Source organism: Cryptomeria japonica, chromosome 7 (assembly GCF_030272615.1).
Source record: "Cryptomeria japonica chromosome 7, Sugi_1.0, whole genome shotgun sequence".
NCBI lineage: Eukaryota > Viridiplantae > Streptophyta > Pinopsida > Cupressales > Cupressaceae > Cryptomeria > Cryptomeria japonica.
Genome location: NC_081411.1, coordinates 315,388,239 through 315,414,602, shown reverse-complemented (window position 1 = coordinate 315,414,602; position 26,364 = coordinate 315,388,239). Strand labels below are relative to the sequence as shown.

The 26,364-nt window shown below is 37.2% G+C and overlaps 1 protein-coding gene across 3 annotated transcripts; it reads right to left on the bottom strand.

Annotated features, from left to right (window-relative positions):
• Nucleotides 1–17,562: 17,562 nt before the first annotated feature.
• Nucleotides 17,563–21,905, bottom strand: LOC131047299 (F-box protein At4g35930). Of its 3 annotated transcripts, none has more exons than XM_057981164.2 (5): nucleotides 21,641–21,905; nucleotides 21,287–21,568; nucleotides 18,526–18,600; nucleotides 18,268–18,380; nucleotides 17,563–18,176 (listed from the first exon to the last, which is right to left on the bottom strand). In XM_057981164.2, the coding sequence occupies exons 2-5, from the start codon at nucleotides 21,551–21,553 to the stop codon at nucleotides 17,900–17,902; spliced, it is 732 nt and encodes a 243-aa protein (XP_057837147.2). In that variant the 5' UTR covers nucleotides 21,554–21,568; nucleotides 21,641–21,905; the 3' UTR covers nucleotides 17,563–17,899. The 3 variants fall into 3 exon arrangements, with proteins under 3 accessions (XP_057837147.2, XP_057837148.2, XP_057837146.2); XM_057981165.2 differs by having other exon boundaries at nucleotides 21,287–21,547; nucleotides 21,641–21,902; XM_057981163.2 differs by having other exon boundaries at nucleotides 21,287–21,905.
• Nucleotides 21,906–26,364: the final 4,459 nt, after the last annotated feature.

Here is a 26,364-nt window from a genome sequence, read left to right as displayed (position 1 = left end):
TACTATTGCTGACTAGTCTAGATTGATTTCCTTGAGGTCCCTCCTCACCGGTGACTACTTCACTAAGTAACTTTAAGTATCAAGAAGGAAAATATGAGCAGAGTGTATGCCCCCACATTAAGGTAATCACGCATGCCTTATTGGGAGAGATTTCTTTAAGGTAGGATATACCTAAGAGAGAGAAAGAGAGAGAGGGCACATTATCACAAGGATTTAGCCCCTAATTGAGGAATAAACCCAAGGATAATGAACACAAAACACAAAGAATGAGGTGGTTTCACTTTCCTCGGGGTCAGTATGTTGTATGATAACTCATGTATATCATGTATATATATGCATATAATAGTCATCATTCCCCAAAGAAAGGAAACAGCCTTGGAAGAAAGGGAACACATGTGTCTTTTGAGTCAACATGAAAGAGACCAAAAGAGATCTCAATGCTTTGCATCATCCTCTAGTAGACATTACTAGGGAAAATAGAAGAATAGGGATACACATAGAAGAATGGTCACAAAAGAGAAAGAGAGAGAGGTAGAGGATCTATGGTGCTAATGTAGCTAGTCTAGCATGGCATCCACCTCTCGATCTTGCTGATCACTATTTCAAGAAGGTGGGAAACACATCATAGGAGTGACATCGAGCATAGAAAATGGAGCTATCACAAGGTCAGTATGTTGTATGATAGCTCATGTATATCATGTATATATATGCATATAATAGTCATCATTCCCCAAAGAAAGGAAACAACCTTGGAAGAAAGGGAACACATGTGTCTTTTGAGTCAACATGAAAGAGACCAAAAGAGATCTCAATGCTTTGCATCATCCTCTAGTAGACATTACTAGGGAAAATAGAAGAATAGGGATACACATAGAAGAATGGTCACAAAAGAGAAAGAGGGAGAGGTAGAGGATCTATGGTGCTAATGTAGCTAGTCTAGCACAACATCCACCTCTCAATCTTCCTAATCACTATCTCAGGAAGGTGGAAAACACACCAAACGAGCAACATCAAGCACAGAAAATGGGGCTATCACAAGATCCAAACAAGGACTATGCTCGTGTGTTAACTCACTTTGTTCATTTCTAGGAACTAGGATTAAGGCTTTTAAAAATTTTGTAGATAAATTTTTATCAATATCCACATATTAATGTTCACTATCAGAAGCATTAGGAGTTGTATTGCCATCATGAATAATATTTTTGCCTATTTCTTCATCAAGATTTATAGAAAGAGGAGCTCGAACATTAATAGAAGTAAAACCATCACATGTTTTCTGCAACTTATGATTTGGAGATTTAGGTTCAACATCTTGCTTAGGAGAAAAGGGAATAATGTCAATTGTTGGAGTTTTAGGAGATTGAATATTTTGAGGAACAACTTCACGAGGTCGAGCACGATGCTTTCGTTGGTGTTCTCTCGCACAATGATTCCAACAAGTCTTAGTGGAAGGCTGAGAAGAAGGAGGAATATTGGTTGAAGGAGGAATGTAGTCATCTTTAATAGCTAGATGTTTGGGTTGAGGTCTTTTAGGTTGAACAAGAGGAGAGGCAGGCCTCTTCTCTCTATAAGAGCAAGGAGGTGAAACTGCACCATATAAAGGAGGAATATTCGGTGTAGGAAGGACACCAGGTCTATCATGAGGAGGAGGTATAGATCTAACCTTAGGAATAATATAATTGTTCTTCTTAGGAGAAGGCATAGTTTCATCCATAGGAATAGGTTGGGAATCTTCCTTAGGAGGAAGATTAGTTCTATCCATTAGGGGAAGAACTTCATCTTCAAGAATGATAGGAATATCAAGTGTTGGACTCCTAGGTTGGCTTAAGGATAAGATCGTATCTTTCTTCCATTTTTTATAAGATTGAAAGAGAGCATCGCTTCTCGATGGAAGAGATTGCAATTATTGAGGCTAAAAGTAATCAATAGGAACACTTGGGCTTCTTTTTGTTGGTCGAAATAATCCATGATTAAAAGTTATGATTTCTCCATTATGGGGAAATTTCAAACATTTATGGATTGGAGAACCAATAGCCTTCATGGAAGATATCCAAGGATAGCCTAACTTCACACAAAATTGTGCAAATAAAGAAATGATAACAAAGTTGACATCCATAGATTTGGTGTGAACCTCAATAGGGAGTGTGATAGAACCAATGGTAGGACAAGAAAATCCATCAAATAACTTAATGACCACATTAGTATCATCATAGGTTAGTTTATGAAAATGTAAAGTATAAATATATTCCTCGGTGATGACATTAACCATTCAAGAGGGATCAACAAGCACACCATAATAAGGTTTGTCTTGAATCTTTGCAACTATGTATAAGGGGTGATCCGGTGCTCTAATGGTCTCACTAGGGTCAAATGTGATACATGGATCCTTAGGTGTTTCTTATTTCTCTACCATATTCACCAAATTTAGAGTCGTGGTAGTAAGATCAAAGGGAGAGAAAGAAGTATGTTTAGTCTCAATCACGTTAGAGGTATGAGAAGGTAAAGGATCAGTAAAAATCTTAAGATTTTGATTAGGAGGAGCCACTGGTTTGTTTCCCTTATCATTCACACCTGCCACAGATATAGTAATATTATCAATCAGGTCTTGAATCTTACTTTTTAATGCAAAACATTTCTCAATATCATGACTAGGTTGACGATGAAATTGATAAAAATAATTATTATCAAAGTAAGGTGAGGTTGCCTTAGAAGGGTCAACTGGTTTTATTGGAGGAAGTTTGATAACATTTCTTTGTAACAACTAAGACATAATACTATGCAAAGATTCATTCAAAGGAGTAAATTGTCTTTCTCTTTTGAAAAATTTAGAAATAGGAGGCACACCTCTTGTAGCATTCACATTGTTGTTGTTGATGGTGTCATTGAATTTGATGAATCCTTTGCTCAGTTTAAACTTTGCAAACAATTGTTGAGCACTCTCACAGTTATTACGTGGAGCCATAAGAGTATATTGCTCCAGTTGACTCACAGTCAATTAATAATTGTGAAGTTTTGTGCACAATTGCGGAAAGGAAGTAAACTCAAAAAGGAGAAGTTTTTCTCTAATGTCTTTTTGTAAATAAGAAATCAAAATTCTTTGAATATCATTATCAGGTACTTAAAAAGAAATTTGAGAACACAAATGCTTATATCTACCAATGAAATCAATCACTTTTTCTTTAACACCTTGTTTACAATGCATTAAATCGGTTAAAGTGATTTTAGGACCTATGTTATTTTTAAGTTGTTGAGTAAAAGCATTTGCTAATTGCTGAAAAGAAGTAATAGAATAGGAAGGCAAAGAGAAATACCATTGTAAAGCCTTATCTCTTAATGTTCTAGTAAACAATTTGGCAAGAAATCTTTGATCATAAGAAAAGTCAGTACACAAAGTCTAAAATGTCTTGACATGTGTTAAAGTATCACCTTTTACATTATAGAGTTCCAATTGAGGGACTTCAACATGTTTAGGAGGACAACTCTAACAATATCAAGAGAAAGTGGGCTTGCAACATCAAATGTGGGCACACTAAACTTGGATTGACTTGTAGAAGCGATTTGTTGTTGTAATGATGACACAGTTTGAGCAAGGTTATTAATGGTTGCTTCGGTTGAAGGATTTATGTTAGACATGTTTGATTGAGAAGGTGGTGTGATTTTATTTAAAGAAGGCATTGATTGAGAATAGGGTGGAGGATCACTATGGTAATTAGGAATAGATGATGATTGAGTAGGAAATGGGACACTAAAAGGATGGATAGAATGATTAGATGAATTGCCCCCTTGTGTCACATTGAGTGGTTGAAAGACAAGAGGAATACTTATTGAAGGCATAGATAAATATGGAGGATTAATTTAAGAAGAGGGATTTCCCCCATGACTAATGGTTGTAGGTATGACATTTTGAGTTGATGTAGCCATGATGTTTGAAGTGAAAGTAGGAATGCTAGTCATTGAAGTGGTCAAAGGAATAGAATGATTGATTTGTGTAGAAGGTTGTGAATAACCTAAGTTCTCAGCACAACTCTTTATAGGCATGACATTAGAATCAACAATATGAGCGATTCCACACAATATATCAATTTCATTCTTATCACTTTGAATCATGCACTTTAGACCTTCAATTAATGGAAGAGCTTCACTATTAGGGTATTATTGGGACATCCATTGTTGAAAGTTGTCAAATTGATTGTCCAATTTTGAAATTTGATCTATGGAAACTCTATTCAAAGCTTCTTCATCATTGGAATCATCAATTGGGTAGATAGGGATGTTATTAGGATGGGAAGAATTAGCATTATCCTCATTGAAAAAGTCACCCAAATAAGGCTCCATCTCTTCGGGTATTAAACCTTGGGAAGCCTTAATTCTAATGCATCGTCTAACGAGGATAGTATAGGTAGGACTAATAGTGGTAAAACTCATGAACTAGAAGGAAAATTTGAATTTCGAATTTGAATTTTGAATTTTGAGAACAAACTTTGCAAAATTGAATAATGGAAAAATCCAAGAAAATTATGATTATACAATTTGAACTTTGTGGAAAGAAGAAAATGACACAATCTCCAAGAAATTTTATGATAAAAAGAAAATTAAATTCTAAAATTAGAGCCAATGGGATACCACTTAATTTCAAAATTAAAATTGACAAAATTGAGATTTTTAAAATCAGGGCAAATTATAATTAACCACTTAATTTTAAATATTTCCTTGAAAGTTGTGATGTTGAAATTGGGAAGTACTTTTTTATTTTTGAGGGATCAAAATTTGACAAAATCAACCAATTTTCTAGATTCAAGCAATTAAATACAATCATAACAGCCTCCTAAAATTTCAAGAAAAAAGTTGAGGACCAGGTTGAAAGTGCATCTGGTCCGCGCAATTTTTTCGGAAATTTTCAGGGATGAAAGCTACGATGATTTTAGAGCTAACCCCCAAAAATTGGTTGATTTTACAAAGTTTAGATGGGTGAATTTAAGGTTTGAATGTCAAAATAGGACCCTATTAGGGTTTTGAAAAAGATAAGAAATTGGATTTGCAAATTTGAAAAAGGTCAAGCCTAATGGATAGGGCCACCTTAAATAATATTTAGAAGACTGAAATTGATTGAAATTTACACAAAATCCAAGTAAATTTGAAAATTAGGGTTTTAGGACCTAACCATTGAATTTTAAAATTTTGAATTTTGTAAAAAGGAGAGAAATTGAAAATTTGAATTTTAGGCAAGAGGACAAATCTGAAAATTAAATGTAAATCCAATTTTTGCACAAGTTCAAGTTGATTTTTAAAAATCGGGGTTTTGACAACTAACCACTTAATTTTGTAAATTTGATTTGCAAATTGAACAAGACAATGAAGAAATTGAATATGAGAAGCAATGCAATTTTCAAATCTAAGACAATACATAGCATTTTTTGCAAAACACAAGTTTAATTTTGATTTTAACAACTATGGTTTGATTGAATTAACCACTAAGTTTTGCAAGAAAATTAAACTTGTAAATGAAAAATATGAAATAATTTTGAATGTCAAACATGTAAGACGTCGGGTTCACCAAAATGTAATGGGTGTGAAAAGGGTGGTGAGGAGATCAAGTGCAAAGCTTTACCCTCCTCAAGAAAGGAGTGAAAAGTTTCACAAAGGATTATCTTCAACCTCTCACGCACATTACATTTAAAAGAGGGGGTTGAATTCACTAGATCCAATCTCAATGAAAAATGATTAAATGCTAAGTGAATTGACAATGAATTTGGAAAGTAAAGTAACCCTCTTTTAAAATAGATAAGTTGAATTAAGCGATTTGAGACGAAGTATGAAGATGACAAAGAAACTATTATATCTTGAGATAGAGATGTAGGAGGAAGTTGTGCACCTGGATATAGCAGTAAAATGTTGAGATGAAGCTCCCCTGCAAATTTGAGCGAAAGTTGTCAGGACCGGGTTGAAAGTGTACTTGGTCCTCCGAAAAATTTGCGCACCAAAAAGGGTTTTCCATCTTTGAAAATGAAGTCTAAACCTGCAATTACAATTATGCACCTGCAACCTACATACAGAAAAGAGAGGAAATGTTGTTGGGATTGGGGGTTTTCCTTTAGGTCAAACCCTGATTTGGAATTAACCAAATGATAAAAATTACTTGCAAGTAAATGAAAGGAAATGTCTAAAGTAGAATTAACCTCAAGAGAGGATGCTATTGAAATGTAGATATAGTTGTTTGAAGTTTAATGATTTGAATGTTGATAGGGATCTCCTCTTCAATGGTTGAATCCTTGACTTGAATGCAACACCTAGCCTTGAAAGGAGACTTGAGTTGCTCAATGGATGCTTGAATGCTTGCACTTGATTTCACTTCTTGAACTTATTGAACTTATCAAGCTTATTGACCTATGCAAATAGGAGGGGAAATGATCCTTATATACTTGCCAATTAGGGGTTTTTAACTGATTTTTTGTCTTAGGCCAACATAGGAAAACTTTTTCCCGCTCATGATTGACAAGCCCAATGCAGGATTTGAGTGGAGGGGGCCCAAAATAGGGTAGGGACAGGGGCACCACACCCCTGTCCTACCCTAATTCAGGACAAGAAGTGAGAGCAGGCAGTGCGGGGTGCAAGAAAATGCAAGTTTCATGAGGTATGAGCATGTCTCAGGTCTCCAGTCAAGATTAGGGATTCATTCGCCAATGTGAAGACCCAAATGCGGTTGAAAATTACAAGGTCACAATTTTATGACACTACCAAAGGTTGCTCCGAATGGGAAATTATTGGCAAAGCATGGGAAAAGATTCCTTTGTGTTTGTTAAGAAATGTCATCAGTGTTAGCAACATAGCAATTTGATCCATACTCTAGCCCAAGAACTTAGATCTCAAGCAACATCTTGGCCCTTTTCTACATGGGGTTTGGATCTCATTGGTAAAATATATACTCCCTCATTTCAAGGACATACTTTCATCGTAACCGTTATTGATTACTTTACGAAGTGGGTAGAAGCAATTCCTCTTTAATTTACTACCGCTGAAGTAATTTGTCAATTCATCTTAGATAACATCATTTCCTGATTTGGAATACCTTTCGCTTTGGTTTCGGATAATGGAACGTCATTCAAAAATAAAGACGTGAAGAAATTTCTCAAGAAATATCATATTCAACATCGATTTTCTACACCCTACTATCCTCAATCAAATGGTCAAGTTGAATCTTCAAATAAAATAATCAAACAAATTCTTTGTAAAACTGTGAACAAGCATGGTAAGGATTGACACACACAGTTAATCTATGCTCTTTGGGCTTACCGAACGAGCGTACGCATTGCTACGAGTTCTACTCCTTATAATCTTGTTTATGGTGCTGATGTTATTATGCCTTTGGAGTTAGAAATTTCATCTTTAAGAGTTTCTCTTAAGGGTATAATGGATGATGAATCCTATAGAGAACAAAGGCTCCAGAAACTTGAGATGCTTGACGAATAGTGCATAAATGCTCTTGATCATATTCGAGCATATCATAAAACTCTACAACGAAGTTACAATGATAAAGTCATTCAACGTTCCTTCTCAGTAGGTGATTTAGTACTTTATGAGAATCAATGCAATGTGAATGCCTTACCTGAGGAAAAAGGAAAATCCAGTCCTAATTGGCTTGACCATACATCATTGTCGAAATCTATGGATCAAATGCTTACAAGATAGCAGATGTGGAAGGTACACCTCTCAAAGAACCTATAAATGCTATGCACCTTCGTAGATACTATGCCTAATCTCTCTCTCTCTTTCTAGCTTATTATTTCTCCCCATGCCTTTTCTTCATTCAAATTGGATAATATGTTAGCATATATTTATTAAATTATGTAGTACTAAATGATATTGTACTGTTTAGTCTACATTGCTTCATTCTTGACAAGCATTTTTCTTCATTTTATGGTTTGTCTTGGATTCATTTATGTAAATTGTAATAGATTTACATTTTATATGTGCTAGCATGTTATACAATTTTTTATGTGTTAAGTAGGATTATATCATGTTGTGTTTAATTAGAGTTAATCAAATCACATTAATCATTTAGTTCTTAAACTTAACACATTTTCTTCTACATTACCAAGGTAGTATTTAATTAAATATTTAGTTATTTTATGAAATCACACATGTATCAATTTAATCATGAAGCATTGAGAAATCAATCACCTGAAAATTAAATTAGACATACATGTTCATTACCAAATATGTTACTTTTAATCAAAGCAATGCATACATTGTTTCAATAATTAAAATAACATGTTTGAGATAAAAGCATAAGCATATATAAATGTATATTGATGAGTGTAACAACATATACATCACTATATGTAATGGTGGGAGAATGGTGAGGGATAGATCAAGAGGAAAACTAACCCTTTCCCTCAAAGAGAGATGAGAGTTTCACTATTGATTATCCTTCAAGCACTTTTCACCATTACATTAGGGAGATAAGGGGTAATTCACTAGATCCAATCTCCACACAAAGATGATAGATTGAATTTTGAATGAATTGAGGATGTTATGTTGATCCCCTTATTCCATTTGTTTGATTTGAAATGGAAATTGATTGAATTATGTAGTGCAAAAGTAACAAAGAATCGATTATAACTTGAGATCTGAATATGGGATGAAGTTGTGCACCTGGATTTGGCAGTAAAATATCAAGATGAAGTCGCCTTGCAAATTTGACAAAAATTTGTCTGAACCGTGGCGGAAACATACACGGTCCTCCGAACAATCCGCGAAACGAAAAGGGTTTTTCCGCCTCTGCAAATGAAGCCCGAATCCAAAAGTACAGTTGCGCACCTGCAACCTACACATAGAAAAGAGAGGGAAATGTGTTGGGATTGGGGGTTTCCCTTTAGGTCAAACCCCAGTTTTGGAATTAACCAAGTAATGAAAGAAAGTAATTGAAAGTAGATGTAAATGAAAGACTGAATTGTAAATCACCTCAAGGGAGGTTGTAGTAGCAATGTTGATAGAAATGCTTGTATGGAATTGAATGTTGAAAGGGATCTCCTCTCCAATAGTTGAGTCCTTGACTTGAATGCAACACCTGGCCTTGAAGGGAGACTTGAGAATGCTCAATGCTGGAAAAGAATGCTTGAATGATTGAATGCTTGATCGCTTGAACATATCCAACTTCAACATATGCAAATGAGAGAGCACATGCCCGCTTAAATACATGTTTGAAAAATTTAAATTTCGTCATGGGTCGAGATTGGGGAGATTTCTCGCTCACTGCACAACCTACAATGCTTGCACTAGAAAGGTCCTGCCCCAAAATAGGGCAGAGACAAGGCTGCCACACCCCTATCCTACCCCTTTCTCCAAGGCAGAGTGTGGACAGAGTGATCTGGAGGCGAAGGAAGAAGAATTTTTCACAATTCAAGCACTCTCTGGTCTCCGATCAGGCTAGAGGATTCGAGTTTGCATGCGTGAGGACCCTAATGCAGTCATAAATTGCTAGGGTCGCAATTTTATGACACTACACTATATATCAAAAGGTGACCCATACTACAACATAATCATCTCCTATCTCTAGGGCTAGTAGTTGGAGGTTGGTGACTACCTATCACCTCTTGATCTAGCCATCGGGGTGGACCCATGGGTGTGTATCATGATGAGGAACATGAGTGACTCCGCAAGGAGCTCCTGCGCTCCCTATCCATCATGATCTTGCAATACATGGTCGCCTCTGCTTGTGTCGCTACTAGATCATGCTCTATCCACTGCAATCTCTCTAGCAAACTATTCTCCCTCTCACCTAACCTTTATCTCCACCTGGAAGGGGGTGAACAAGTCCTCATGCTGCCTAGCACTCCTCTAAGGTCTATGTACTATCTATGAGGAGATATGAATGTGTGCGATGGTGATGATATATGTCACTATATTCTGGATGAGGGAACACCACTCCTGAACGCAAATTGCTGAGATGAGAAGAGGTTTTTCATTAGTAACATTCTATATCATCAAATCTAAAGAATTAAATGCATAAATTAAGCAATCATACAACACCTTACCTAGATATCCCTCCTGCCAGTAGGGGTCATGAAAAGAGGTCGCCTATGACTGGGAACCACTAGGCTCTCTACGCTCATAATTTCTCTGTACAGTAGGGGCAGGATGGTGGGGACTAGAATCAGGACCCCTTATAGGGTCCTTCTCTCCTCTGGATGGTATGATCAGTGGATCTAGGGCTATGGTGTCATCTCTAGAGTGATGTGGAAATGCATCTGACTCATCCTCCTCATCATCATCATCCTCCTCTCCATCCTCCTCATCATCTCCATCTTGATCTCCCTCTCCTGCATCAGGATCATCTCCATCTCCACCAACATCCTATTGTCCTGCATCATCCTACTAATCATATGTGTTTGCCTCACCCAGGTCCTCGGATGTATTTGAATCATCCTCGCCACCTGCATGTCTCCATGGTCCATGGTTCCTTCTAGGGAAGTCTGCAGGAAAAATGGCTCCAAGGTATACCCTACCCCACCTTGTGACATATTGTCGGTGTGTGCCCACAATATCAGTATAGTCGGCTACGACATCCCGATCTAACCCATCAGAATCTATCATATCAATCTCGTCACTAGTAGGCCTCGGAATAGCTCTTGGCCTAGGGGTCACTCGTGAGTGTCGAATATAAATGGGCACATCTGTAGGGGCATATTGCTCAAACCCAAACTACCACCAAACTCGATTGAAGTAGAATGGGACTACAATGTGGCTATGTCGTCCCTCCAGAAGATAGTTCCTCTGCATGAAAACCAACTGCCTACACATACCTGCCCACATGTGTATCTTGAGGTAGGGCCTCCATATGATCACATCTACTGTCAATTTATCAAAGGTCACTCTCTAATAAAGCAAGTCTCCAAACTGCCACTCACGGGTAAGGGGATACGCGAACACCCTAGGCTTCTCTGGAACCAAATCAATGGGAACCCTAGTTGGTCTAGTGCATGTGATGTGCTCGAGTATCCACACATGTAGAAGTGTGCAGGTCATCAAGCTACATCCCTGTCCAAACACGTAGTCTATGAGGTCATGATAGAGGTGGGCTAGCATGCAATGCTCCCAGGAGAATACCCTCCTATCTCTCTCCATCGCTCTCACTACATAAGTGAGACCTCCATGCATATGTGATTCGTGCCCATTAGGGCACATGGATAATGATATGGTAGCTATTATAAGTCGTCTCACTAATGGTACCTCGCCCATGGGGTGTAGAAGCCAATTGATCATGATGCAAGCTCTCGTCTCACTGGGCATCTGTCTCCCAACACAATATATCTACTCCCTCATGTAGTTGGTAGTAGTGCGATCAGATCGATACCTCACTATCTCTCCTCTGATATGTAGATGGATTATGCAGTACACGTCCTCTAAGGTGACTATCATCTCTCCCACTGATAGGAGAAAGGTAAAAGTATCTGCATCCCATCTCTCCATCAATGCCATCAACATCGTGGGATGGAACTTGATGGAGGGCATGATCATCACATACCATAAACTATGTGAGGTAGATTTTTGTCCTCTAGCGAAAACCTCATAATCTGATTCTGAAGGATAAGAAATGTGTGGCCAACAGTATGCTCTTGCATGTATGGTAGTACCTGTAAAATGAAATAATCCAATCATCAGTAATCACTCATAAATCATCACCATCTAATAAAAAACATCATTATATCTACTCCTAACATCAGCTGTCTGATCTCATGCAACCCTTCGTCATCCTGAGCAGGGACTAGGGCGCCCTGGGAGCATAGGGGCACCCCTCTGGGACCATGGTACCCTGGGAGGACCAGGGTGCCCCTCTGGGACTAGGGCGCCCAGGGAGGACCAGGGCGCCCTATGGGGACCAAGGTGCCTAGACAAGGGGCATGTGCATAATCAGGGACGTTGACATCATTATTCTAAAAGTCAAAGTCAACAAAAAGTCAACATAAGGTCAACTCACCTCGTCGAGTGGACTATCGATCAGCATGACCTAGCACAGAATCTCCATCTGTGTAGGTCGCTCAGGTCGACATCGAGGCATGATAGTTATCACGTGGGCTCCTCTGCAATGAATAGCACAAAAAGTCAAAAAGTGACAAATGAAGGTGTCGCTTTCATACTTATGAGGTAAGCGCTTTTTCACTTTTTTTAATTTTAAGTGAAAAACCCTAATTTAGCTCTTTTCCCTTAACTTATCATAACTTGAGCTAGGGAGCTCCGATTTTCGCATCACTGGCGGCGTCGAGATCATGAAGTCGCTCTCTTGCTCCACATTTATTCCATAAAGCGCTTTTATGTACAATTGATCCTTATTGTGAACATTTCTCATCAAGATCTTTATCACAATTCATTGTGGTAAACATGATACCCTGTTTCACCTCACTAGTAAGCAAGCCGAAACAGATGGGGGCATATAGCTACCCACGAATTTCATCACCTTCCTTAGTAAGCATTAGGTGATTTTGTGATCTAACATGTGGTTTTGTAGGGTGCGGTTCCTAACGGTGTACTGCAGATACAGTTGGGGGCTTCATCCAACAACTTATGGATATATCATTTTTCAAATAATGTTTACTTTTCTATACTTTAGCTTTCATATGCATGTAGTGTCATATGACCGCTAAAGTGGGGGCTACATGTAGTGTCATAAATTGTACACCCTTGCTAGGGTGGTACAATTCCACACTTGGTTTAGCACTCGCCTTAGTGTGTTTTGCATCTTGCATCACTAATTCCCTTTAAGCATTTAATTAATTAATTTAATTAAATCTAAATTCATATTTCATTACTTCATACATTATAAAGTTGGGCCCTTTTACTTTAAGTGTGCCCCTTTTATTTTATTCCTCCAATAAATCATTAAATCATAAACCCTAATCGTGTCTTATTTCAACCTTTAAGGCTCGATTTCGCATGTCAAAACATGTCGAAATCAGCTGTAACTTCAGGATTCACTCTAATATCATCATATCTAATGGCCCTGAAAATTTGGTTAAAATTTGGTCGAACCGTGCGTAAGTTATGCATAGTCCCCGACATTTTTCCCGAAATTTCGAGAGCATAATTTTATGATATTATAATGCTTAACCCCAAGAAAGTGGCGGAAAATTCAAATCCTAGGTCGGCCTAAAGAGGAAATTAAGATCTAGGGTTTCATACATAAGAGCTCTCTTTCTTCATTTAAAGGTCGGGAAGTTTTTGGCTAAGTTTTCAAGCGATCACAAGGAGCCTTCTATGCAATGAAAGAGAAGGTCTTTTGGAGTCTTCAACAACATTCAACAACATCTATCAAGCATTCATCAAGTATTCTTTCATCAATTGGGGGCTTTTTGAAGATGTAGGAAAGCAATAGGAGATCACCAACTGAAGATTGGCTTATACCCCTCCCTTGGGGTTGGGTATGATTTCATGTTGTTTTCATGTCTTTGTATGAGCTTCATTACATCAATTTGCAGATTTACATTTATGCTTTAGATCACTTAGCATCATTGATTTAGAGCATTTACTTTGTCAATTAGAAGCATTCTACAGAAGGAAAAAGTGGTATAATGGAGTGGTTCTAAAGTGCAAGAATGAGCGATAATAATTGGAATAGGGTTTCTAGTTTATGAAGGGCTATGCCTTAGAGGCAATATTGAGAAGATGAGAACTACCTGACTCGGGGACGACCTAATTGCTCCGTGAATTTTGATAGGTAAAAAGGCAGTTTACAGAAGAGAAAAGTGTGAGAATGCAATGGGGTTTAAGTGGGAGAATGAACTGGCTCTGCCAACAGGTGTTATTGGAGCTGTATGAATTGAATAATCCACATATGGATATGGGCGAAGGTGACATTGGGGACTAATGAAGGGAAGTTGGAGGCCTCCAATGCTCCCTCCTAAATCATGTGTACCTCCGGTCCACCCCACCTACATGATCACTCCTCGACCCAAGTGTTCTCAAGTCAAGTACAAGCCTCCATGCAAGCAACCAAGTGTCCCCATGCCATCTACGGCTCAACACCCTCCTCCAAGATGCCCAACCACCCCGGCAAGTCGTCCGCTTAAGCAATCAACCACTTCATAATAAGGAGTCGAGCCCCCAAACACTACAACTAAGGGCAGTTTAAGAGAAGCCATCCTTCAATGGCCCTATTGAACCCTCGGGCTACTAGCTATTATTCTCAATAGGGTCCTTCCTTCTAGAGCCATCCTTAACTCCAGCCTTCACCCACAGGTAATGGGAGGGGCCTATTCCAACGTTTTTACCTCCCGAGCTCATGCCTTTCTCACAAGCCCTCAAAAACCCCACCCACCCAAGTCAAGATCTATCCAGCCAACAAACAACTAAGTCCGCTAGCCAGCCAAACAACTATAGTTAGTTAGGCGGTAAAGAAAGAATGGTAACACCTTCCGGTTGAACTAATAGAAGCGGGTAGGTGCGACGACGCAGATCTACTTCAAAAAATGCTCATCCCAACATACAGGGCGGTCAGACATCCGATCTTCGGAGCTTATCTTCCCTGGCAACATCTAGGCAGGTTAGAAATCTTGTCCCTGCAACCGTGGTGGGTGCTTCAGTTTTTCTAGCAGGCTAATTAATAAAGTGGGAGGGAACAATTCTATATTTCGAGGTGGGCATGTGGGTTTACTCTTTAAAGTATAGGGTTACTCTAGATTGCTTGCATTTATCATTTTAGGGTCTTGCACACACACAAGATTCCTGCACACACTATTTTACTATACAAATCGACTATTTATTGAGGTGGAAATCACCAAAATAGGGGTTTGACTAAGGCAAAACCCCATTTGGCCACCCAAAACCCTATTTTCAGTTACAGGTGTAGGTACAGGATTCAATCGTCACTGCAAATTTTAGGTTCGACAGAGCACACAAACACAGTCTCGGGGATCAAACTTGAGCAAAAATCATTGGGATGGGGGCGTGGCACCCTGGTCTTGCCCAGGATAGGGGCGTGGTGCCCTGGTCCTCCCATTTTTAGGTGGATTTTGGTAGAACAACAATTCAGAACCTTCAGATTCCAATCTGTTAGTTGCAACTTCCTGTTTGCAGAATCAAGACAGGGGCATGGCACCACTGTCCTGGACATTCTGGCTCAAATTTTTGGCACAGGTACAAGTCTGAACTCACTTCCTAATTTGTACTTTTCAGTTGCACATCAGTTAGTTTCAGTTCTGCATTTTCAAATTAGAGTTGCTTGTGTATACTTGCATTATAGGTTGATCATTCAAATCCGCACTTTACATCAGTTCTACTCCTCATTTACAAAAAAGGAATAGAAACCCTAAGAGGTAATCCTTGGCTCTCTCGTCCTCACAAGAATTAGCCAAAGTGTGTTACCTCCCTAGGCTCTTTCATATTCCACAGTGTGTACATGAGAGTGGGATTAGGACTTGTTTGCTTAGTCTCACTTTTTTCCCTACACACCTATCACTAATATTTTCATGTTTAAATTTGCAAGCAATTAATGGTGTTAGATGCTCATTTGCATTCCTCATAGAAATTACATATATAGAAAGCAAACCTATGTGATCATATCCTCACATGGTCCATTACTTTAAAAGGAGACCATGGTAACATCCTTTGAATAATTATAGAACTCTTACATGCCTCAAAGTAGGGGCGAACTTTGATTGTGCAATTTGCATACCCGTGCATTTCTCATTTATCTTTGTGTCTATTTGAAGGAGAATGCTTTGATACATACTATTAACAAAAAATATAATTTTGTACAAACTCTCCTCACTTGCCCTATGCTTTCCACCTACCTACTACGCATATTCCTATGCATTCACTTCTTGTGAGCTTCATAATCAACTCAAGAGGAACTAATGATTGAACAAAAATCAGAAATTGTTCATATTTACTATTAAGCCCATGATGGTTTTTAATCTTATTCCATGAAGCCCAATCAAGAGATTCAAAATCCCAAATATCTTTAAATTGTCTTAGCCCCTTTTTGAATAAATAATATGCATATGTAAGGAAGCTCGTAGCCAATGGCTGGTTATGATAATTAATAAGTCTATTCCACCAAATTTAAGTTGAAGCAAAACTAAAACCATGTTGTAAAGAAGACCCATTCCATTTCAAAAGCTTACAAACTGATTGCCATGCAGTCCATATGGATTGAAGAGGAAATGGAGCTCTCCTTCTAAAGAAAGGAGCCATAAGCATTTTGTCAATCCAATTGACATCTTGCCATTTATTCTTTATTGCAGCTTCTACAATTCGTTGACGGATTAGAATTTTTGCAGTAAGAATCTTATTGACAACTTGAATTCTGCCAAATGATTAGCATCTGAAACTCCCAAGATATATGGTGATTTCTCCATGCTTGATTTGTCTCCACTCATGTGGTATACAAAATACAAGTTTAAAATAGCTAAAATACTGCTCAATTCCTCTTCAGAGTTGTGCAAGAACAACATACTATCAGTAAAATGGGAATTAATTACCACCTTATTTTGAGGAATAGAAACTCCTTGATCAGCTTCATATGGATGGCTTTTTGGAGAAAATAACCCAAGGCAGCTGTAAGAACGTATAAAAAGGGGGATAAAGGACACATCCCTGCCTTATAGAACGTTGCAGCTGAAAAGAATTGGACATATTCTAAGGTGTGCATTAGCATCTTTAAACAACAATTGAACACGTTGCTGAATTTTAGGCCCAAATTATGATAGCTAAGGCCTCTGTAATGAATTTATATGGAGTATTTAATAAGGTAATAGGTAGCATTCTCATTCTTACCTTTAGGAATGAGTTTAATTATCATATAAAAATCATCCTTAATATCCATCCAATTGGAATCCTCTTTGAATAGCTGTTAATAAAAATTGTAGAATAAACTAGTAAATTCAGCATTACCAATATGATGACCACTTTCGTCCTTTATAGCATCAATCCTCTGTTTCTTGTGTTTATAGTTGAGATAATTGAAAAAATTTGAACCCTTATTCCCATCCTTGATCCAATGAGGTCTACTTCTGATTCTAGCACCTTGTCCTTTATAGTGATCAATTTTATGCAGCTGGGCTTCAGTAGCAGCAATGTGATTTTGTAATAACTCATTATGTGGATCACAAATACCATAAACACCATCTCTTAATGATTAGTTACTGTAAATTAGGTGTGCTTGTACCAATCCAAATAAGGAAAGTTCATTTTCTTTTTCAATAATAGCGTAGTCAAATCCTTCGACATGGCTTTCCGCCTTTGTCACATCAAACGAAGATCATTACAAAGCTTACAGTGCACACGTTACCATGGAGGATTTGTGGATATTAGACCAATTATCCCTTCGGTATATGACACATTCCTTAGTATGGTGTGTATCCTGATGGAGCATGGACTTAATGCGCTATGAATTGTATTCTTCTCACCGACTGTTGCAGTGAGTGATAATGGGTGTCATAAAAGATTAAAAAGGTTCATACTATGTGGATAACAGAATTTTGCCACGGCCACGGTATATATCACAACTTAAAAAGGAAATTACAAAACAATTGCAGAGCTTGACGGGTACATAAAGCTACTTATATTGCAAATAATTCAAAACATTTATTTATAAACGCTTTAGTGTGTGTACAAAGAATTATTGATTGAGCACGATCTTTGACCTGCTAAACAATTTAAAATTGTTATGTTGAAGACCTCAAACAGATGACAGTCATGGGACTCAATACCCAATTTATACAGGAACGAAAAGAATGTCATGGATAGCTCACAAGAAGTGAGATTGATCCGTATCATATACAGATGTAACTACAATAAATGCTAAATAGAGCTGATACAAAATTTATGGCCGAATGCCATGGTTTCTGAGTATGGTATACTGTGACACAAAACTAAGAAGTGAAACTCCACATATAGAACAAAATTAAATTCGGTTTCGGGCCACTGCATCGCAAAGCTCATCCTCAACAAACAAAACTCTGTTTGTAATACAGCCTCTGGACCTCAAAAAATGATTCTGGTTTAATAGTTTTTCATCATCATACTTGGCTGGAGTGCCCGGGTAAAACAGCAATGAAGGCATTTCCTTCATTTCTTCGAAGGCTAATCGTGTCTTTTGAAATTTGCTCACTTGCTTTGGTGCATTAGGTGTTGCAGGCGTTGAACATGAATCACACAAACTTTCGAACCCTCCAAAAGAGCTGCAAGAAATAAAAGCATTAGGAAGAAAGCTCTTTGAAACCAGTAGTCCTTCAAATAGGGATTAAAAGACAAAAGAAAAATGATATTCACCTTGCACAATCTTTTGAACTTTCATGGGGCATCAAAGAATTTAATCTACGTTTAGTGGCTCGCACACGTACTGGTGTAGAGAAGTCAAAGTGCATCTGTCTAGCAATTACAACCTACTTGACAGGATACAAAAATATCAGACTTGCAAGTGAAAATTTTATTGATGCATGAATGAAGGAAATGCACAAGAGCTGAAGACATCATTGCCGTGTGAACAAAATGAAAATGTTTTAAATGGGTAATAATAAGAGAATTTACCGCTTCTCTGAATTTGCGTGAGACAAGGCAGAGAGTCTTGACTTCATCATGATGAAAATTACAAATAATTTGGACCTGTTAACAGAATTACAGTTACAAGGTTAACTTCAATGTACACACAAATCTCATGTTTATTTCTTTCAAAAGAATGAAATAGACACAAAATTCCAGAAACAAATGTAGCAACTAGACCAAAACAACAGAATGCCTTAATATCTCTCGTATATCCTTTCTAGGTATCCTTTATAGAAGAGAACAAGATAAAGAATGCTAAATTGAACTTCGGGAAAGTTTTAGTCAAATTTCTTGACAAAGTTACCTGGCTCTATTTACTGATTACTATTTATCTATACATTTACATTAGAAACCAGTGCCAAAAACAAGGCAAAAAACTAAAGTAGCAAAATGTGGGATTTCAGAACATGATAAGTGATACACCTAGTCTCAGATAGTCAAATGTCCAGATTTAAGATAAGAAAAGCGAAACAAAAAGATTCAAAAATATTAAAATAAGGTCTGAACCATAATTTAACAGAAAAGGATGAGCAAAATCTTTATGTAAAGGGGAACAAACAAAAAAACTCGAAAAATAAGGCCTGAACCAATATGACATAGAAGGATAAGCAAAATCCTAAAATAGATGACTTTTATGTAAACAGAGTACAATAACACTCATTTAGGCTTGGTTTCAAATCAGAAATGGAGATTATAAAGGACCTGCAAAATGTAAAATGCAGACATCAAATTACACTAGGTGAAATCCTTCGACAAAATAAAATTTATTCGTGGAGATTATCAGAGAATTGTAAAATGGGAAATGTAGATACCAAATTACACCAAGAAAAAATCCTTTACAAAGAAAAATTATTCACAGTAATGGGATTAGATGGTAAACTTATTTCGGACCTTTTATAGCAGAGGTGCATTGAGACATGACAAAATGATGTGCATTGATAAAATAACACATCGAATTTGCTAGCTCAAGTCCCCGGTGAGTTCAATGCAAGATATTAGTATAGAGAATATTAAAAATAGCGTTAAAGACTCTTTTTTCCTTCCAGATCTAGTACAATTCAGTTAAATTCCACGGAGGTCATCCATATATAGAGTCAACTATTCCTAAATAGATCACGAGCTAATGGTATAAGGGCAACTTAGGATTCTCGGAGACCTGTTTAGTGTGTTCAAATCCCTTACGGTTTATGTGTGCAAGCTTTTAGCTTGAACAAAGCCAAACAAAAAGGGGAAAAATTCCACTTCTCTGCTACCGACCTGATAGTTATAATTTTCTGAGTATAAATAACAAAACAGAGTTCTGCCACTACTCCATAACCATAACGTAATTCCCAACTTAAGAGGCAAAAGAAAATGGCCGGCGTCTTGCCAGTAAGTCAGCATTTGAACGAGCAGCCCTACTAAAATTTTCTTTTCCCAAACAATTACAAACCTACATTTCAACCCTTTTCTCGGAATTAAAAACCTACACGAATGACGAGCACTTCCAAAGAAAAAAGACAGTTATTTGAACGGGGGAACTTACCAAGATGTCCAACGACAGGGATTCAATATTCGTTTCACTCGCCAAATTCTCCTTTTCCCCAATAACAGGGGAACACTATTTCTCACTGGCTGAACAAACTTCTCCGTCCCATTGTGCAGGTGGCGTTAGTCCTTGAAACCCTTTTTCCACCCCCACTCCTCTGCCTACAATTCCCTTTCTTGGCCTTACAAGAAATCTTCGTTTTCAATTTTTTTGCCTGCTTTAGCGTCTCGTGCAACAAAGCCTATTTGCTTGACTTGCTAATAAGTAAAGACTAAGATTCTTCGCTTTAATTATCTTAAATGAAAGTCATCATCTCCGGGAATGGTCTATCCGCTTTAAATTTGTCTAAACTACTTAGTCCCAATGATAGACTGCAACTGGCCATTGTGGTGATGACAATTGGCGAAACCGGCATCTCAGCCGACAGCTATACTAAAGTTGGCAGAACCAAATGACCAGTCACCAATGGCGGCGCCGGCACCCTAATACATGATTTTGTTTCATCACTCTCAACGACGCCGCGCGTGCTGCTTAAGCTTTTTCTTACGTTGGGTGTTTATGGAGTATTAGGTTATGTTTAGCCCCATAAGTTTCAAATAACCTATAAAATGTATCGAATTAGCCCTTACAATTAGGCGTTAATTTTCATGGTGTCTGTATTTTACCTGCATTATAATGGTTTTTCTTTAGTTGTGAGGTTTTTTAAAAAATTTATATGATAATGACCTCAAAGATGAAACAACCTGAAAAAATTGCATCGAATTTGCCCTTATATATGTGCATTTATCACTGAAAAGATCTTTACGTTTATGAGCTTAAACTTGGTGTTAAAGCTCTTTTATCCGTCAAGGTCCCGTACATCTCAAATAAACTCTACAGAGGTCTTCCACATAGAGAGTCATCTATTTCTTAATAGGTCATAACCTGATGGTATAAGGGCAACTTAAGAAGTTTAGATACCTGTATACTGTGTTCAAATCCCTTATGGCTGTCACTTCGTTCACTTTAATCAACAAGTAACCCCCTCCCACACCCAAAAAATAATCCTGCTTCTCTGCTACCGACATGATAATTAAAATTTTCAAGTATAAATAACAAAACAGAGTTCTGCCACTACTTCATGACCATAACCTAATTTCTCGATTTATTACAAACCTACATGAACGATAAGCACTTCCAAATAAAAAGGCAGCAATTTAAAAGGGGCAAAGAACTTACCAAGATATCCAACGGCAGAGATTCAATGTCCGTTTCACTCGCCAAATTCATCTTTTCCCCAATAACAGGGGAACTATTTCCCACTCGGGTAAACAAATTTCTCCCTCCTCCTGAGAAAAATTCAGCAGATTTTTCATGAGAAGCAAAAGAATTCACCGCAATTCGTTTCCGCCCCATTGAGCAGGCGGCATTAGTCCTGGAAGCCCTTTTCCCAACCCTCCTCCTCCGCCTACAATTCTTTTTCTTGGCCTCACAACAGATCTGCATTTTCAAATCTTTAGCCTGCTTCAGCGTCTCGCGCAATTCCTTATAATACATTATCTACAGCGGAAAAAAGAAAAATCTGAAACGTACTTGGGTGTACTGCTCGTCAAGAAAAAACCCCTCTGGCTAAGCGCAGAAGCTGTGGATTTATAAACGTTAGAACTACGCAAACGCAATTGTAGGAAGCTCTAGTGAAATCAGCAGCACAGAGAGAGAAATTCTTAATGAATCGAACTGAAAGATCAACGAAATATATCTGGCCGTGCTGTAAATAGTTTCGACAGTTATCCCTGAGTGAAATATAAGCGGACTTCGAGTGTTCTTGTAATGAAGGCGCCGAAACCGAAGGAAGTTTCGGTGTCTTTGCTGTTAACGCGGTTATCGTCTTGGGTTTCGGGATCAATTCACTGATCAACACGTGCTGCCGATCGCAGGTCGAAGCCACCCGTCGTTTTGGACACGCAATGGAAATGCCCGTTATGATATGAAACGTGGCGGAGTGTGAGAGGGTGGATACAACTTCGTGGATAGTGGTTCATTTGGAGGCCGTACACTGCAGAGGGCACACGTGTGAAAGTATGAGTCGGGATCAATTTAAAGAGGAGAATGTCCTTCAGTCCCCAAATATTTTTTTGGCCTAGACATGGATATTTATGTAATAGGGGAAAGGACCACATGTATCAATTGTTGTTGAGGGTTGTTGATACCTTTTGTTCCAAAAATTGAACAAATAAAACCTATTGTTTGAAACAAAAAATATCAATTTTTGTTAGGAAATGTACCAACAATTGTTAGGAAATGTACCAATAGTTGTTAAGAAATGTACTAATATTGTAAAAAGTAACCAATCAGGTGATGCCATGTCAATTGCACAACTATTGGGGTCTCTTTTGCACGCCTATTGGTCTCACTTTTTTTGGGGGTCGTTTTGGACACCTTGACAAAAAGCATGCTGATGTGGCATCATATTTGATGATGTGGCCCTGAAACCTTAGTTATAAGCAGGGGACTTGCCAAGTACGCTGCTGTAAAAAAATTGGAGTGATTTGAAATTTCCAAGTAGGATTTTGAGAAGCACGAAGTTAGGGTGCACAACTACTGGATCCTTTCCCCTAGTCGGTGAGGAAAATTGACATCTGATACTTTTACTTTCTTTTTTTAGTGAGAATATGTAAAAAGAATTTAAAAAAGAGAGTCGGCACAAAGATTACAAGTTAAGCTGAACAGCATTATATCAACTAACATCATAGCTAAGCAGCATCTATAAACTAACTTGACCTTACATTTGCACCTGAACAGCAGCACATAAGCTATCTTGAACATGAAATAGCTAGTTTGAGCTAGGAAAGTACAATGCAACAACTCAAAAATTGAGTTTGAGTTAAACACCAATAAAACATTCCAGTAGCTCAAAAGATGATTCCACAATAACATAACCAGAGGCCCAAAAATGAACGAATCAGTAGAATATAAAGAAGCATCAGTCATATTTTCAAAAGAGGCTTAAGACCTTAGGCTATACAGACCATTTTATTCTTGAGTAGCTGATCTATTTGACCTTTGATGCACTCGATTTGAAGTTCCATCTTCAAACACTTCTTGGAATCCACCTACGTTGAGAGAAAAGAGATGTAAGACAATAAAATATGTCAGAGTAAAGTTTTAGAAGTACAAATTCCTGATGAGAATTGTTGTTATTAAGGACTACTTTACATCAGACTCTCCAAACATGCAACAAGATAGCCTCTCGAACTCCATCAGCAATAACATTATTTTGAACCCTGATACCAAGTAAGGCTTATTTCCAATTTGGAGTGATAAAAATTTATAGTAAGCAAAAATTGAGACAAATAGTTCCATAACTGGTTAACAAATTAGCATCCCCAAAAAGTGTGTCTCATAGTTTCAATTTTTTTGGCAAAAAGGACAATTAGTGGATTGGATCGTAAGACACTTCAACCTACCACCAATAGGCAACTTGCAATGTAGTATCTTCCAAGCCATTAATTGAACTTCTAAATTAATTCTTGATTTCCAAATTTGAGCAAAAAGTTTCGCCCAATATATTTCATTGAAATTGTAATTCCATTTGATGTTTAGGCGAGATTTCATGGGCAAAAAAGGAAGCAGCTACAGATAGGTTTTTTTCAAGGGAAAAAATAAGAAAGTGCAAGATGATGACCATAACCAATCCTTGAAAAAAGTTGTAATGAATTGGTGTACAAAGCTTCATAGTAAGATCCAGTGGTACCAAAGATTCCACAAAGATTATAATATATTTATATTTGTTGTTCAAATTATATTGGGCTTTAACAAGCTGCCATGGTAACCAATTTAGTGTATTAAAATCCCAAAGATCTCCAACCTGAAAAATGCCTTTTTTGAATAGAAAACTGGATTGTTTGGGAAAGTTTAAGGCCAAAGGGCGCCAATGAAACAAGATATGTTTGTTCCATCGAATAGACGAGGTGGAGAAGCTAAATCCATGTTGAAGAGATGCATCTCTCCATCTTAAGAAATGGTTGATCTTTTGCCAAGCCTTCCAAACTGATTGGAGGGGAGTTGAGGCTTTAATAGAGAAAAATGGAGCATGAATAATTTTGTCTAACTAGCCCATTGCCTACCATTTACCTTTAGCTTAGGCAAGATTAATTCTGTCGAACAAGAATTTTCTAGGGTTCTTACCCTTTAACAACTCTGATTATCCATTTAGCTTCTAAGCAAATCCCTTGAGTTTTGGGGTCAATTAACCCTAGATCACCTTTATTCTTAAGCTAAATGCAATGAATCCAAGAAATGGCTATGAAACTCCTACTGCCATCCCATTTTGTCCATTAAAAACGTCGAATAATTTTAATTAAATCCTCATAATCTTTACTAGAAGGCATCAAGCAAAATGAGTAATAAACATTAGTGACCAAAAAAAAATTGTAAGCAACTTGGATTCTTCCAACTAAAAAGAGGAATTTGTTTCCCCAATTAAATAGATTGGTTTTCACTCTATTGAGATACTAGCTCCACATATCAGATAAAGAAACACCTAGACGAAAAGGTATTCCAAGATACCTTATGATTTCATTGTGTTTAATTTGTTTCCAGTCACGTGGTATCTAATGAGGAATAGGCACACCCTGAATCATCAAGAATTCAGTCTTATCAATGGCAAGCTTGGATCTAGAAACAACACAATATAATTCTAAAATGTTCATAGTGTTAGAAATATCTTTCTCAAAATTTTGCAAAAATAACAAACTATCAGCAACATAATGTGAGTTAGTGACAACAACATCTTGAGGAATTGATATGCTTGAAATTAGATTCATTTTGTTTGCAATTTGTAGCATATAGCCCATTTCATCAACTATAAGCACATAAAGATAGGGAGCTAAAGGACATCCTTGACATATGGATCTTTGTGAAGGAAAGGGATCAATCGTCATATTGTTAATAATGATCTGAAAATTAGCATCTTGAAACACACATTAGAACATGAGCTTGAATATTAGGGCCAAAACCCAACCATTGGAGCATGTTAATAATAAAATTCCATTAGACCCTGTCATAAGCCTTATCAAAATCAAGCTTGATAAGAATAGCATTCTGACAAGTCTGCTCGGCCCATTCACAAGTTTTCCAAGAAAAAACCAGATTGTCAAGGATATATCTACCAGTAATAAAATCAATTTGTTTTTCTCAAACAATCCCTTGCACCACATGCTTAATCCTATTAGCCGAGGCCTTTGCAATTGATACTTTTATTAGATGCTTATGTCTTTGACATGTCTCGACCCTTATTGTCTATCCATTCTTTAGAATGCATATTAATTAATAATAAAAAATTAGAATATAACATATTTTTTCTTTTCAATTGATTGTATGTGCTTCTTAATGTTTGGATAGGTGTTTCCATTAGGTTCAAGTTATATTTTTCTATATATTTCTTTGAGTCATTGCTATTCATTTTTAATATATTTTCAAGTTTAGGGTTTTTGTCAACTCTTGCTCAAGTTTATTGTTTGTGTCTATATCCATTTGATTCATTGCTTATTTTATGATTTAGGCTTGGTTTATATCTTTTTAGGTTTCGTTGAATATATTTTTTTAAGTGCAATGTAGCTTTGGAGCAATGCAGGGTTCTACTTTGAAATTATCAACATGTAGGTAGTGGAGATAGTCAATTGCTTTGAAAGTTTTACCCAAAATTTTAGACCTATAAAATCTTAAGGAACTCATAGAAACAAGGGAAAACAACTTAACAAACTTACAAGAGCTTCTCATACCACACATCCAAAACATGACAAGGCATAACAATATAGTCTGCCTTGGAGCTCTCAAGGAACATAATATTCTACTTGAGAATTGAATGATTTGACACATCAACGCGAGTAAAATAAGGATCACTCCACTTTTTTAAAAAGACAATTGGTCGATTGATTAATCACCTCCAAGGTTCTAGTTGCCAGGTCATGGTAGTGATGGAGCAACTAAGTGGATAATTTGACTTGTTTCTTCAAGGGTCTTGTGCTAGTAAAGATCAAAACTTGACAATTTTCTACAAATCTTATTAGTTCTGAATACAAATTATAATTCTTTCAAGCTTATAGAGTAAATTATTCCTAACCTAGTCCTACTCTAACAATTTGTTAAAAAAAGGATAAAAAGAGGGTTACAGTTTACATAAATGGGATAAAAATAAATGGATAGCTTTGCACTTGGTTTTCAATTCTAATTCTAGAAGATCTTATGATGTAGAGTTAACTTATAATATTGTGATCAATATTACACCTTATCATAAACAATGTTGGTACAATATT